We start from the raw sequence: 15,140 nt of genomic DNA, 5'->3' as shown, positions 1-15,140 counted from the left end.
AGTTTGACAACTAATACTAGTAAACCTAAAAAATACCAAAAAGCACAATGTTTACTTTATCAGTTGGTGTCTTGCTTAAGCAATGCGGCTTGCAGAGTAAATTGTGATTTGTAGTGCAATTGATCCAACTTTGAAGGCCAAACTAAGCACCACTTGCATTGCATCTGGGGGTTTCATGCCATTCATAGAGCTGAACAGTTAGAAACTGAAGCTGATCATTCGCCTTTATTTATAGTAGTTCGGATTTCAGTTTATGTGCAGTGCGTCACAGTATCCGAAACCGGTGCTTGTGATGGAGCTCTGAATCTAATGATTGATGCTCCTGTGCTGCCTGTGACGATGAGGAAGGTGCCAAGGAGAAACCATGCAGATGCATGCTTCGTCAACAGTTTAGCTTCAAGGGAGTTTGTCCTCGTCTTTAAGCTCAGCCGCTTTCGGCACAATCTATCTCGGCATCAGTCCAAATGATGCACCAGCGAAGATTTCGTTTGTGCAAATCACATCTCTGAAATTTCGCAGTGCTACTGTTGAGATTATTGGTGATTAGCAAAATGATCCAAGATGCGAGCTACCACAAAAAGGACTTTTGTCCAATTGGTGTGCCGAAATGCTATGCCTGAGTATGGTATTGCAGGAAAGAACCTATTTTTACTTGGATCATAAGGAAGGAGCGGTAAAATTAATTTGGTTTATTCTTTGCTGTTTGTGGGTAGTAAACCGAAAGTGTGGTGGAATACTTGGCCACCATTGGAAGAATAAAAGCAAGAAACATGTCGGATCTGGCAGCAAATTTAACTGTTGCATGCTTGGATTTCAACACCGGACTAAACAGTGTACAACGCACATCTGTATCTGTCGACAGTATCCACATCTCTTTGCATTTACTTTTGGAGCCAAAATCATGTCCACTCTTAGTACGCCTCACTTGTTCATCCTGGGTCCCAAACCTCCAAAGTTTGTCCCCACTCTTCTCTGCTTAAAAATCAATTCCCATCAACCTATTCCTACTCTGTAAGACCAACACCTTACAACAGGCCTGATCTCATTCTCAGTTCTCACCTATAAAACCTCTTGCAGAACTGAAAATTAGCAACTCATCACACGCACCACACTAGATCACTCACTCACTGGACACATTCACCACGATCACCAAGTCATCTCCCAGATGGCAAGGCCTTGTGATCTTCCGGTGCAGCAACAGCAAGCAGCTGCTCTTCTGCTAGCATGCACGCTTGCTCTGCTCGCGGTGCAGCTGCAGCCCTGCAGAGCCCAGCAGCAGCAGCCTCCGTCGCCGGGCTACTACCCCAGCAGCATGTTCAGGCCGCTGGGCTTCTCCGAGGCGTACCGCACGCTGTGGGGCTCGCAGCACCAGACGCTGTCGCCGGATGGCAAGTCCCTGACGCTCTGGATGGACAGCAGCTCGGGCAGCGGGTTCAAGTCTGCGCGGGCGTACCGGAACGGCTACTTCGGCGCGTCCGTCAGGGTGCAGCCGGGGTATACCGCCGGCGTCAACACCGCCTTCTACGTGAGTGAGAGTGATGGATGGGTGGTATTGTTAGATCTCTATAAGAAATGCATGCAACAGATGCTCTGCTGGTGCTGATGCAATGCATGGCTGCTGCAGCTGTCGAACAGCGAGGAGTACCCGGGGCACCACGACGAGATCGACATGGAGATGCTGGGGACGGTGCCGGGGGAGCCGTACACGCTGCAGACCAACGTGTACGTGCGCGGCAGCGGCGACGGCACCATCGTCGGCCGGGAGATGAGGTTCCACCTCTGGTTCGACCCCACCGCCGACTTCCACCACTACGCCATCATCTGGAACCCCGACCAGATCCTGTGAGTCTCCGTACGTCTCCCCTGCGTGCAGGGCTTTGTTACTAGCTGCCTGCCCGGCCAGTCACATGACACGAGCTGCGTCTGCACGCAGGTTCCTGGTGGACGACGTGCCGATCAGGCGGTACGAGAGGAAGACGGAGGCCACGTTCCCTGACCGGGAGATGTGGGCGTACGGCTCCATCTGGGACGCCTCCGACTGGGCCACCGACGGCGGCCGCTACCGCGCTGACTACCGGTACCAGCCGTTCGTGTCGCGGTTCGCCGGCCTCAAGATCGGCGGGTGCGCCGCTGACGCGTCCACGGGCTGCCAACCAGTGCCGGCGTCGGGGACGGTGGCGCTCATCAAGCAGCAGGAGGCCGCCATGCGGTGGGCGCAGCGGAACTCCATGGTGTATTACTACTGCCTCGACGCGTCCAGGGACCACGCGCTCTACCCCGAGTGCTGAAACGCTGCAACACTGCTACACCTACAGTAACGAGCTGTTAGGGTCGCACAGCACAGCGTTATGCAACTGTGAGCAACTCGCAATCCAAACGCACATTTGATTATAACTTGGAAGAAGAAAAACGATCCAATCTGATAGAATTATCATTATCAAGTTATGTTATGAAAAAATGAAATTATAATTCCGTCGAAAGAACACCAAGGTATAGAAAGAACAAGTGAAATGAATACCAAGGTATAGAGAGAACAAGTGAATGCCTGATGTTACGTTTTATAGTGAAGTACAATGATGATTACAAACTGAAAATATCAGCGAGTGAGCATAGCAGGAAGCATCAAAGGTGTGACAGATTGCTACCCATTTGTTTCCTTGATTTATGACACAATGCGATAAGGCATCAGTACAACTCTAACAGCATATGCAATCCTTCACTCACCAGTGTATTGAATACTGGAGCCTCTTACAACAGGTTATCTGAAATGTACAGCATGGTTTTACACACTGTCTTTAGTAAACACTGTACGGAGCAAGAGTGGTCTGTGCTTGTACAGCAAAGCAAGAACCAACTGTTAGCATGCACAGCTTACCATAAACAAAGCTAAAGAATGAAGTCAATGATTGTCTCTGTTAAGCTACCTAACTGTGAAAACCTGTAGCTTTTCGGCGCTTAAGCAACCAAGGTATCTCTCCCCAGTTGAACTTTCAGCAAACCTTAGATCAAGGACTGGTTGCCTGTGGGCCTTAAGATCGGTGTACCTCTGAAACGAAGGCAGCCGCCAAGTCCAGACTCCGTACAGCGATTCATCACCATAGGCAAACAGATGCTGATTGCCTCCGCAGGGAATGATTGCAGACTTCGACATTCGCAACTCACTTACGCTACCACTGCAGATATGGTCCTTGAGTCCTTGACAAAGGATGTGGTGGTGGTCCTCCTGAGGAGTGTGTGGCAGCCTAGCTTTCCTGAACCAGTGAGTGCCGGTGATTGTGTAGCCGCTTGAGGTGTGGCACTATCATCTGGCAGCTCAACTTTCGGGCGATACGAAGCCACCAGGAGATCACTTGATGGAGAGGTGCACGCAAGAGATATGCAGACTCCTTGGTTTTCCACCCCGCTTACCAAGCTTGGCCTGAAAAAAGAGCCCAAACTCATGGGAACTACAAATAACCAAATCCTAATTTCAAAGACCATGAGAAGCACATCAATAGGAACTGACGAACTGGGTACAGCATACCTGTTTTCGCTGACATCCCAAACGCAGGGTCCTATAGAAGAAGCAGAAAAAAGCTTTCTGGAACCACTGTCATCTACAGCACAGTGTATTGTATGAACTGGGTGTGTCGATAGACCCATGCTAGAATACAAAGGTGCTGAAGTTTGACTGAATATCAAAGACCAATAGCATGCCATTCTGAAAAAAATAATAAAAAAAGAATATCCATTGAACCCTCCAAAGAGCGCCAAAAGCTTAGAAGAATCACAAGGCATTCCAAAAAATAAACCTGTAATCCAGCATAAATATGAGTTGAAGTAGTATAATCCCCTGAACAGGACCAACCAGGAGCCTGCAAGACGTCACAATACAGAAGATTAGCAGGTCAGCATAAACAATTTCACATTTTTACTGGTTCACTTACTCCTACTTAAGCAGCTCTTAACTATTCAGTACCTTAAAATCAATTTAAGAAAAAAGTATACATGTCTCTGTCAAAAAACAAGTGCTCTGATTACCAAGCACTTGTTGATCTTCTTAAAATTAAAATACATAATGTAGTGAATGTATAGTGATCGTTTTTTTCAATATCCAAGAGCTGGAGCTACTACAAGAGAACAAATAGAAATGGAACAGACTTGCTCATACCTAGTTCTAAGTAATAGAAAAGACAATATATACTTTTGGTAGCATGAAGAGCATAAAAATAGCTGCAAGTTTTGTGAAATTGCAAGGTCGAAGAATTACCGGTAGATCATATTGAAGGACAACATTGTTGGTGGCCACGCTGGGATATAAAACATGCGAACAAAGGTCAGAGATTGGAGTAAATGTAGCCAAGAAACCAGTGAAGAATAAAACTTGCACACTTTCTTTACAGACCTGAAAAGAGACAACTTCCTGCCCAGTGATGCAAAAACAACATCACCCCCAGGCAGCACACAGATATCCCTAATAGCTTTAGTATCAGGTGGGAGGTAGATCTTCTCCATTCCATGTCTATGAAAATGTTGATCTGTTGAAATTAAGAATTGATTTGCGAAAGGTGAATAATCAACAAAAGATTACTGTAAAAATTATTACTCACCTGAAGTCATTAAGCAAAAGCTTCTATTAAGACTTGCACCTTTGTAAGGATGTGTTCAGCACCAACTCCATGTGCCCTTCCCGAAGTGAATATAATCTTACTGGATGCGTCTATACCCATGACTCGAGCTCCATCAACCAAAACCTCATTCTACAAAACATGCTGCAATTGTGAGTTCGTGAATGACAAAGTTCCTTCATAACTCTACTGCTATAGTGATGCTGCTGTTCCACTGACTGTATGATTGAAGTTGGCATGGTAAGAGGCACATGCTTCATAAGTAATAGTAACCATTAAACAACTATAGTTACATTAGGCCACTGAAAGCTCTAGTTTGGTTTTGGTGAATTGATGAAACCCTAAGTGCTAACCTAGTTTATCAAGTGATCATGACATAGGTAGCACATTCCAAGTGACGAAGCAAATGAAGATCATGACATGATGATGGTGATGATCAAGTGCTTGGACTTGAAAAGAAGAAAGAGAAAAACAAAAAGCTCAAGACAAAGGTATAAATGGTAGGAGCTATTTTGTTTTGGTGATCAAGACACTTAGAGAGTATGATCACATTTAGGTTTGATAGCCGTACTATTAAGAGGGGTGAAACTCATATCAAAATGCGGTTATCAAAGTGCCACTAGATGCTCTAACTCATTGCATATGCATTTAGGATCTAGTGGAGTGCTAACACCCTTAAAATGTTTGTGAAAATATGCTAACACACATATGCACAAGATGATACACTTGGTGGTTGGTACATTTGAGCAAGGGTTAGAAACTTCACCGGCGGAGTGTCCGTCCGTAGAGTGCGGACAGTCCGACAGTGCCACCGGCGCCCTATACAGAAAAGACGAAGGTCACTGGAAGTGACCGGACGCTGGCCTCGGTTGGACCGGCGCGTCCGGTCAGTAGAAGCTACAAAGACGCTGGCGTTGGTCTCTGACCGGACGCTGGGTCACTTAGTGACCGGACGCTGGAGGGCTGCGTCCGGTCCTGCTGACGTGGCAATGCATAGAGGAGACGCCGAGTGACCGGACACTGGGTGAGTCCGGTCGAGCATGACCGGACGCGTCCGGATGTGCAAAATCGTTTCTAGATGCTTACTGAAAACGACCGGACGCTAAGGTCCAGCGTTCGGTCACTTTGAGCTGCTGCCCTCAGCGTCCGGTCACTTTGAGCTGCTGCGTCCGGTCATCACTTGACCGTTGGAATCGAACGCTCAGTATTTGAAGAGAGGGGACACGTGGCACGCATTGCGTGACCGGACGCTGAGGTCCAGCGTCCGGTCGATATGACCGGAGCGTCAGGTCACCCCGTGTTGTGCCCAGTGAAGGAGTACAACAGCTCTATTTCGTGGGGGCTTCTATTTAAGCCCCATGGTCGGCTCTAGCTCACTCTCTTGGCCATTTACATTGACATAGCAACCTTGTGAGCTTAGCCAAAGCCCTCCCACTCATCTCCATCATTGATTCATCATCTTTGTGAGATTGAAAGAGAATCTAAGTGCATTGCTTGAGTGTTTACATCTAGAGGCACTTGGTGTTCGTGTTTCGCTGCAGGATTCGCTTGTTACTCTTGGTAGTTGCCGCCACCTAGACGGCTTGGAGCAGCGAGGATCGTCGAGTGGAGGTTAGTGATTGTCGCCGGCTCCGATCATAGTGATTGTGAGAGATTTTTGACCTTTCCCCGGCGGAGAGTCAAAAGATACTCTAGTGGATTGTTCGTGGCTTGTGTGATCCTCATCTTGTGTTGGTTGTGCGGCACCCTATTGAGGGTTTGGCGTGTGATGCCAATTAGCGCGTGAACCTCAAAGTGAGTGAATCGCCACAACGAGGACTAGCTTGCCGGCAAGTAAGTGAACCTCGGTAAAAAATCATTGTGTCATCATTTGATTCTGAGATGATTGGTGTTCATTGTTATTCATTCTTGTGATTGATTGACTCCTTCCTCGACATGGCGGTATAACCTTCTTGCTCACTCTCTTTACTTTACCGCAAATTAGTTGTCAAGCTCTTTAGTGTAGCTAGTTGTGAGAGCTTGTTAGTTTGGTTAGTGTGACTCTTTAGTTAGCTTTTGAGAGCACACTAATTTAGTGTAGTGTCATAGCTATTGTGTGGATAGAAACTATATAAACTAAAATTGTGGTAGGTGGCTTGCTTTTTAGTAGGCTAGCTCAACACTTGCTTCAGCCTCATAATTGTTTAACCGGTTTGTTAAGTGTTGTTATAGAAATTTTTAATAGGCTATTCACCCCCCCCCCCCCCCCCCTCCTAGCCATTAGGACCTTTCAGCCACATAATCAAATGGAATTAGAAAGAGGGAATCAGACAACACTGAAAACAGACCTGGAGAGCAAAACTTGACAGATTGTTGTGATCAATGTTCTTTGTAAGTGAGGCAATTGGCTCTGCCCCTGGTATTCCATCTGATGACTGCTCTGTCACTTTCTTCACAGTTGATTGTAAACATGTTAACATTAAAGCTTCTATTACAATGATTAATCGTTAAAATTTGAGTGATACTAGTGCTTACCTGTCTCTTTGAGCTTGATTCATATATTATATTTTGTTGCAACATAATTATCCTCTGCAGGTGATATTAGGAAACATAAAGGATTGAACACGAAACTCTACTAAGCGTGTAGGGTTTATGAACAGAAAGTATTGCTCAATTTAATTTGTAACAAAATACATCAGAAGGAGTCACCCATGTTTCCTTAGTAAAATTGGTCAATTCAGTTACTGAGACAATATTTCATTTTTGCAGGTACCTTATACTCTTTTATCTCCTCAAGTAATTTTGCTTGCTGCATGGAAACATAAAGAAAGCATAAGCTTTGGGAATAGGATATGCAATTTGTATCAATTGCTCCGGGACAGAATGACCCTAATGCCAGCTTAAAGTGGAAACATAGATTGTACAAAAGAGGGTGCTTACTTGCTTCTCAAGAGATTCATTTTTCTCTCTCAAGGACAATACTTGCTGCATAAATCAAACAAGCATCACTAGATGGCCACAACTCAAATACCTCCAAGGAAAGCAAAGAAGCATAACTAACCTTTTCAAGATCATTACTGGGAACAGCAATCTCTGGTACATATGGGTTGATGATGTTGTTCTGTGTATATCTCTTGCCACACTGAGGACACTGAGTAAGTATAAACAATGAATCTGATCAATCAGAAGGATCCCCAAAACAACACTATTATTCTGAGCTCAATAGTCAGCATACCGGTGCCTTTTTCTTGCCGTACTGCAATAATCATGTCTCTAAGCAATGTCTGCCATAGACATGCCCACAAGGGATGCAACTAGACGTGGAATATCACACAGTTAGCAATTTAAGATCCTCCACTCAGAATGATATGAATATAAGCAGGTATATAGGCCAATAAATCAGCAAAATCCTAACGAATGAATGAAAGATAAGTTGTCTTTGCATCACTAGCAATTTTCTAGGTGCCCTAATGATAAGAAAATAATAATAAAATCCATGGCCCTTCACATGCTTCATGCCCTATATCCCCTATAAATCACTAGGCTAGCGGACTAATGGAACCAGGACCATTCGCTTGCATACTATTTAGACGATAACCCCTTTTCTAGCATAGCAATACAAGTACAAATCAGGCTCAAAAAAAATACAAGTACAAATCATAAAATTAAAGCTATTTCTCTTTGCACACAATTTGTAGCGTTTTATGAAAGTGACATGCTCAAGTAATCTCCAGCGAATTAGTGCAGTTATATTCAGATCCAGAGACTTCTAAACACATAGCAATTGTGCACTCCTAGAGATTAACCCATACTACACCCAATTACAGTGCTCATGAATCAAAAGGGTCACCATCTAAAACATAAACAGCGACTGGTTAGAAACCATAGTAAGCTGATTCCGAAATTCATAGTTTCAGCCAACCCACACCACACCGGTACTAGATCAGCGAATTATTAGAAGTTGTGAACCACGCGAGACAAGGAGCTGGTCCGCAAATCCTCAAAATCACTGAAATATACAATTCATCCTCACCTCACGCGATGCGCGCCATCGGCGGTCCACGGGACCATACAAATGGGGCAGCTGGGAAGGCACGGGTCCTCCGCCTCGCCTTCGCTCTCCGCCGCCTTATCCTCGGTGGCCGAGCCGCCCCGGCCCCTCGAACCTTCACCGGGTCCCTCGCTCCCCTCCTCCTCCTCCTCATCGCTCCCTTCCTCACCCGAGCCGGACGAGCTCACTTGTACAACCGGGGCAGCGGCCGGCCGTGGCCGCCTGCCCCGGGAGCCCGACCCCGACGGCATCGGGTCGGGTGGCCGAGCTTCGCCGCGACCGGATTGGAGAGCTGCAGGTGAATGAATTGGGGAAATTTTTTTCTGAAGCGCCGGTCGGTGAGCGGGCAACGAAAAGGTTGGCGCGCACGAGTCGGAAAATTTAATGGGCTTTCTTCATGGGCTGCAGAAACCAGCCCATCATCAAAATAACGAACCGACTCCCCCACTCGGCCAGTCCCGCAGGCTGCAGAACCAGCGCTCGCGCGGCAGGGTAACTGGGTGAGGCGCGTTTTGATTAGTCCCACCTCGCCACCTGAAGGTGGGTGGGACGCGTCAGGAGGCTACATAACCAGCGCCCGGCCCACGTTCCAACATACTTACCTGGACGGGGTCGACGGGCGATCATGAAGGCCCGTGGCCTAGGTCAGCGGCCCACATTGCACTTGGTGGGTGCGTTGGCTTACCATCTCCTTAGGGAGAGTGGACGTCATAATTTGTGGCAAGAGGGGGTACGCGTTCGCGCGGCCCCTGCCAATTCCTCAAATTAAATTTTGGTCCAGTTCAGCATACTGCTCTTTGGGCCAGGTCAATTATTCAGAATTCTTGTTGCTCTCTGGGCCAGGTCCAGTAAGCAGCCTCCGATACACTGGAGTACAAATTTAAGAAATGGAAATCAAAATCGTAGAATTCATTTTTCATCACTACGTAAAAAGGAGGACCAGATTTAAAAAAAAAGGACCACGAGTTCTGATTCTTTGCCTGGCCGACGGCGAGCAGTGAGGGTTGGGAACGGGATGGCGCGGAGCGTGGCGTACGTTTCGGCGGCGAAGCTGGTGTCCATGGCGCGAGGCAATCCCCGCCTCGCCATCATCGACGTCAGGTACGCTCCCGGGCCGCCTCGGTTGTCCGATCCTGTCCTACGCCTCGCCGATTTGGAGACTGGAGACTGATTCTTGTTTCCCACCGGAAGGGACGAGGAGAGGAGCCACTAGGCGCACATCGCGGGTTCGCACCACTTTGCCAGCGGCAGCTTCGAGGCGCGGATGCCGGAGCTGGCGCGGGCCGCCAGCGGCAAGGACACCCTCGTTTTCCACCGCGCGCTAAGCCAGGTCCCAGATCCTCCGCCCTCGCTTCTCTCAATTACTCTGCCCCGTTCGCTGTACTTAGGAATCTGATTTCCTAGGCAAAAGCTGCTTAAGATGCTCACCGCACCTAGGTTGGATTGATTCACTTTTGCACAGTTCTCAGGCTCTCAGCCAATTATGAAATATTATTGTGTGATGATTGATGAACCACAGTGATACCGTGGACCTTATGGGAAAACCAATAATTTGCAAGTGCGAAACCTTATGTTGACATGTTCACCGGACTAAATAGTAGCTAAACCAACAAGAACTTTTGTGGGGGCAATTTGTTCTCAGGCCTTGTTCTTCATATATCTTCCTTTGATTGAACTGATTTACCCTTAATTTTGTTAGTGTGAACATACTGGCCTGCACCTTCAGATGTACACTTTTTTTCCACCGTTAACAAGTTTTCATGTTTGAGTCAGATTCAGCTTGGGATAAAATGGTTTTGGTCTCAGCCACTTATGACAGTATGAGCCACAATGGTATTGCGGATCTTCTGGGAAAACTTATAATTATCCATACCCCAATTGACCTTATGTTGAGATATTCACCAGACTACAGAATACTTAAGCCAACAAGAGCTTTCGTTATGCCAATTTGTTCTCATGCTTGTTCTCCATATATTTCATGCTCTGACTAAATTAACTTCATTACCCTTGTAATTTTGTTAGTGTGATCATACTGCACAGTAGACCTTCAGATGTCCTGCTTTATTTCCTGTTAACAGGTTTTCATGTTTGTGTCAGATTTGGTTTGGGATAAAAAGGTTTAGGTTATGCCCAGCTAGGAATTAGGATACATTTTACCAAGGGTTTTTCGTTATTAAATTGGATTAGGTTCCAGGATCTTTGATATGAGAAACAAACAAAATATATTTTTCTAAAATTTTGATAGCTGGAGGTATTTCTTTTTTTTTCCACTAGGATTGGTTGTACCAAATGGCCTAGTAACTCTTTTCTATTGGGGAAAAGCACATAAGGAGTTTTTTTTTTTTTTGGGGGGGGGGGGGGGGGGGGGTGGGGGGGCGGGGGACAAGTCACACAGGAAATTACAGTTAATATTCATATAGCTATTAACATGTGGCATTCCAAGGTCTGTGTAAAACTCTGTCTTGTTTTGCAATGCAAATGGACTGAGGTTGCATACCCTGGAATTTTTTTAAAAAAAAACTTTGCTTGTTAAGAAATGCGTGTGAAATGGCAAGGTGAGTTTGTGTTTGTGTGTTAAGATAGACAAGCTGTAATGCTACTTTTATTTTCATATTAAATAGTAGGCCTCTGATGTTTCACTTGCCCTGCAGGCTGCAGTTGCTGATTATTGTATCCATGGCTTTGCTAACCATTAAGCCATGTTCGCTTTTCTTATGAGCCAGTACTTTTTCAGTGAAGTGAACAGTGTTTTTCTCTCACAACCAATCAGCGAACGGTACTTTTCAGCTCGTCTTTTCAGCTAAGCGAACAGGGTTGACCATTTGAACAGCCTGCTCAACTCAATGTCTCAATCTAATTTTAGCTTTGCTTCCACCTTTAATATCGTCTTCTGGAACACAGACCTTGTACAAATTTATTCTTCTAGTAGTGAATAGTGATGGTCATATACTCATATCTCATTTGCGTTGTTATTATCCCAGATTGTGTTAGCTATGCAGCACCCTGATCAATGCTGATTGTATAAACTTGATGCCTAGTTAATAAAAAAAAAAGCTATGCAGCAGTACCGCTATTATGTGATGGCATGAACACCAATGCACCAAATCCCATTTCTCTATTTTTTTCTTTGTTTCCATGTTATACCCAAATCTCTCTGATTTTTCCCTTTCATGTTATCTCTATGTAGGGAACATATGCAAAAAAGTTAAAAAATGGATGTATTTCCCCCTTGCTAACGCTTGTGTCATTGCGCTCCAGGTGCGAGGTCCAACTTGTGCTCGAATGTTCTCAGACTATCTATTTGGAGACCAAGGATTCAGGGATAAAAAATATCATGGTACTGGAGCTTGGGTTTAACGGATTAACGGATGGGAGGGTTCAGGGCAGCCTGTCTGCCGCTGCACCGACGCACCTTAAAAAGGGACGTGTTGTTAAGCACATGAGTTATCTCCCGGGCCTTCAACAATCAACGATCGGCATGGTCTCCGTTCCTGTTGTCGCTTACATCACCTCATTAAAATGATAACACACGACAGATTATTGGGTTGGCAACTCCATTTTTGTGGGAACTACATGCATAACTAGTACCACCGAACCACACTGTCAGACATAGACACTCCACCTCCACGGTGTATTTCAGATCGGCTGGATTGTGGATACTGTTTTTTTATTCTGTATGTGCCATGTAGCTCTGTGCATTGCATCAAACTGAAGTAGTGTTTGGAGTTTGGTTCGGGAATTTGAGGTGTTAACTGTTCATAGCGTAATCTGACTCCATTAAATTTTGTTCGGTTCACTTAGGCCTGTTTGGCAGGGCTCTGGCTCCTCTGAAAATGGCTCCGGCTCTGGCTCTTCTGAAGGAGCAGCTCCTCTGGAGGAGCTGAAGCCGTTTTGGAAAACGTTTGGCAAAACGGCTCATTCGTCATTAGACAACGTGAACCCTACAGCAAGGAGCCTATGCGAAACTTATTTTTAAGGCTTCTCCTGCGTACGTAAAAATGGCTCGGCTGAGAGGATGCGTACCTGATGTGATCTGGCGTGGACACGGCCGCAAAGAAACGATCCAGCATGGCCCAGCATGGCCGCGGCGGTGAGGGAAGGAGAGCGAGGAGGGTGACGGCAAGGTGCCTTGCCATTACGGAGCTCATTTCCCCTAGAATTAAATTAAACAAAATGGGAAATTGATTTGTGACCATCACCCCTTTTATTTCATACCGTTTAGTATCATTTCTGAACCAAGCACCTGAGCATCTTTCCCCAGTCACAGAATTTACTGTCATCCTCTCGTCGCTTGAGAAATTCAACTACACCAAAGAAATGTTACAATAAAGAAGGTCCCAAGAACAGGAACTCGATTACAGAGTCTCTCCCAGATTGCTCAAAATTGCCAAAGTAGCTTAAAGTCGGTTCGCCGGAATGGCGAAAACTTTTTTGAAAAAAGTTGCTTAAAGTTGTTAAAAAATGTCGAAAATGAGCATTTTTCTTTGCAGTGTCAGAATGAGCTCGCTCGAGCCGCTGACCACACGGTTGCGAAACCGAGACCCAAGTCCCCAGCCCGGCGCGGCCCACGCCGGCGTGCGCCGTGCCGTGCGCAACAAGCCGAACGGCAGCCGACCGCCGCGCCCACGCGCCCACGCCTTTCCCCTTCCGGCCCTTCCGCACCGCAGTCCGTAGCCTCCAGATCCCACCAGACCCCGACCGGGGACCCGATCCCATGGCCTTCTCGCGGCTCCTCCCCTCCCGCAGCCGCCTCCTCTCCACCCTCCTCCACACACCGGGACCCATCCCCACCCCGAGCGCTACCGCCGCCGCCGCCACCCCGCTCGGCCCCTTCCTCCGCAGCTTCGCCTCCGCCACGCGGCGGTCGGGGCCCTCCTCCCGCCCCCGCGCCGCGGACATCGGCGCCCGCGCGCGGCAGCTGCAGACGCGCCGCCTCTGGTCCTACGGGCTCGCCTTCGCCTGCACGGCCGGGTTCGTGGTCACCGTGCTCGCCACGTTCCAGGACCAGCTCGTCTTCTACGTCACGCCCACCGACGCGCTCGCCAAGTTCACCGCCGACCCCTCCAAGTCCCGCGTCCGCCTCGGCGGCCTCGTCCTCGAGGGCTCCGTCGCGCACCCCTCGCCGTCCTCCCCCGAGATCGAGTTCGTCGTCACGGACCTCATCACCGACGTGCTCGTCCGGTACGAGGGCGCGCTGCCCGACCTCTTCCGCGAGGGCCACTCCGTCGTCGTCGAGGGCCTCCTCAAGCCCTTCACCGACGACCTCCGCGGCGACAGCGGGAGGAAGGTGACCGAGAAGGCGCGGGAGTGCGCGTGCTTCTTGCGCGGCACCGAGGTGCTCGCCAAGCACGACGAGAAGTACATGCCCAAGGAGGTCGGCGAGGCGCTCGAGCGAAACAAGAAGCGCCTCGAAGGCCGAGGCAGAGGCGGCCGCCGCTCAAGGGTCCACTGTGGCTGCCGCGGCGGAGGGAGCAAAGGCAAGCTCGTAAGATTTTGCCCGCGTTCTGGTTTGAGATTTACTGGATCTTGAGTATGAGGCATCCGGCATAGGTAGATTTGGATTTGATTTCACTCTGGCGCTGGGGGATATCTGCAGCGTGATTGAATTTGATTCTAAGCTGATGTGATTGTTGAGCTGGGGATCAGGCAATTTTTGTTAGGGGAATAATGACAAATGTTGATTGAACATAGTATACGTGCTCGTTTTGAAGTAATACTATTGGTATACTCCTCCCACTGAGTGATACTATAGGTTTACTAGATCATAAGCGTGAGCTATAGGTGGATTTGAATTTGATTTCACACCAGAACTGGGGATATCATGATTTGGCTTAAGCTATGTGATTGTAGTACTTTTGGCCAGGGGATAAAGCAATTTTTTGTTACGGGCTGATTGAGCATGGCTCTATGTATTGTTTCTCAAGCATTATTATCAGTGATACTATTTTAACTGAGTAATATGGTTTTTGTGTTATCCTTGGGATTTTGTAGTGGGAAGTGAGAACCCAAAGAGTCAATTATACTGGTGTCTGTGCCTTCATGGACATGTGGTTTAGTTTTAATTTATTCCATATATATTCATATTGGCTGTGGTTGGCTCCTTTTGTCGAGCAGTATCATTCGATCTCTGTTTTTTTTTACTTAACTAGGTTTAGTTGTTGTCTTGATCTGATACTATTCTCAAGTTGCAAAGCCAACTCTATGCAAATACATCTTGAGGCCATTTTAGTGCTTGAACAAAAAAGGTAAATCTTAGCCAATACCCCCATCCAAGCAGGCATGCCTAGATGGCTAGTTTGCATACCTTATTTTGATTTGTGAATATGTGATAGACGGAAGTGATACTATCCCTAGGGTTTATTTGTATGGTACCTGAGTCATCTAACCGGAGTTTGTAAAAACTTGTCAAAAATACTAGTTGATGCTTATATGCTGCCTACCTGTATATATGTTACGCATACTACTGTCTCTTGCTAATTAAGCATACTAGTTCAGTCTGCACT

At 47.0% G+C, this 15,140-nt stretch overlaps 1 protein-coding gene, 1 non-coding gene and 3 pseudogenes across 2 annotated transcripts; 4 read left to right on the top strand and 1 right to left on the bottom strand.

Moving 5' to 3' along the window:
* Positions 1-924: 924 nt before the first annotated feature.
* Positions 925-2,468, top strand: LOC136527989 (xyloglucan endotransglucosylase/hydrolase protein 31-like). Its single transcript, XM_066520863.1, has 3 exons — positions 925-1,525; positions 1,625-1,842; positions 1,934-2,468. The coding sequence occupies exons 1-3, from the start codon at positions 1,166-1,168 to the stop codon at positions 2,286-2,288; spliced, it is 933 nt and encodes a 310-aa protein (XP_066376960.1). The 5' UTR covers positions 925-1,165; the 3' UTR covers positions 2,289-2,468.
* Positions 2,469-2,561: 93 nt separating this feature from the next.
* LOC136528010 (uncharacterized) lies at positions 2,562-8,944 on the bottom strand (annotated as a pseudogene).
* Positions 8,945-9,231: 287 nt separating this feature from the next.
* On the top strand, positions 9,232-9,390 carry LOC136541134 (U1 spliceosomal RNA). Its single transcript, XR_010780230.1, has one exon. It is a non-coding gene; the product is annotated as a U1 spliceosomal RNA (small nuclear RNA).
* Positions 9,391-9,569: 179 nt separating this feature from the next.
* Positions 9,570-12,403, top strand: LOC136539387 (arsenate reductase 2.1-like; annotated as a pseudogene).
* Positions 12,404-13,225: 822 nt separating this feature from the next.
* LOC136539386 (cytochrome c-type biogenesis protein CcmE homolog, mitochondrial-like) lies at positions 13,226-14,611 on the top strand (annotated as a pseudogene).
* Positions 14,612-15,140: the final 529 nt, after the last annotated feature.

Source organism: Miscanthus floridulus, chromosome 2 (genome assembly GCF_019320115.1).
Source record: "Miscanthus floridulus cultivar M001 chromosome 2, ASM1932011v1, whole genome shotgun sequence".
In the NCBI taxonomy this organism is placed as follows: Eukaryota; Viridiplantae; Streptophyta; class Magnoliopsida; order Poales; family Poaceae; genus Miscanthus; species Miscanthus floridulus.
Note: the sequence above shows the minus strand (reverse complement) of the source record. Positions and strands in the feature narration are given on the sequence as shown.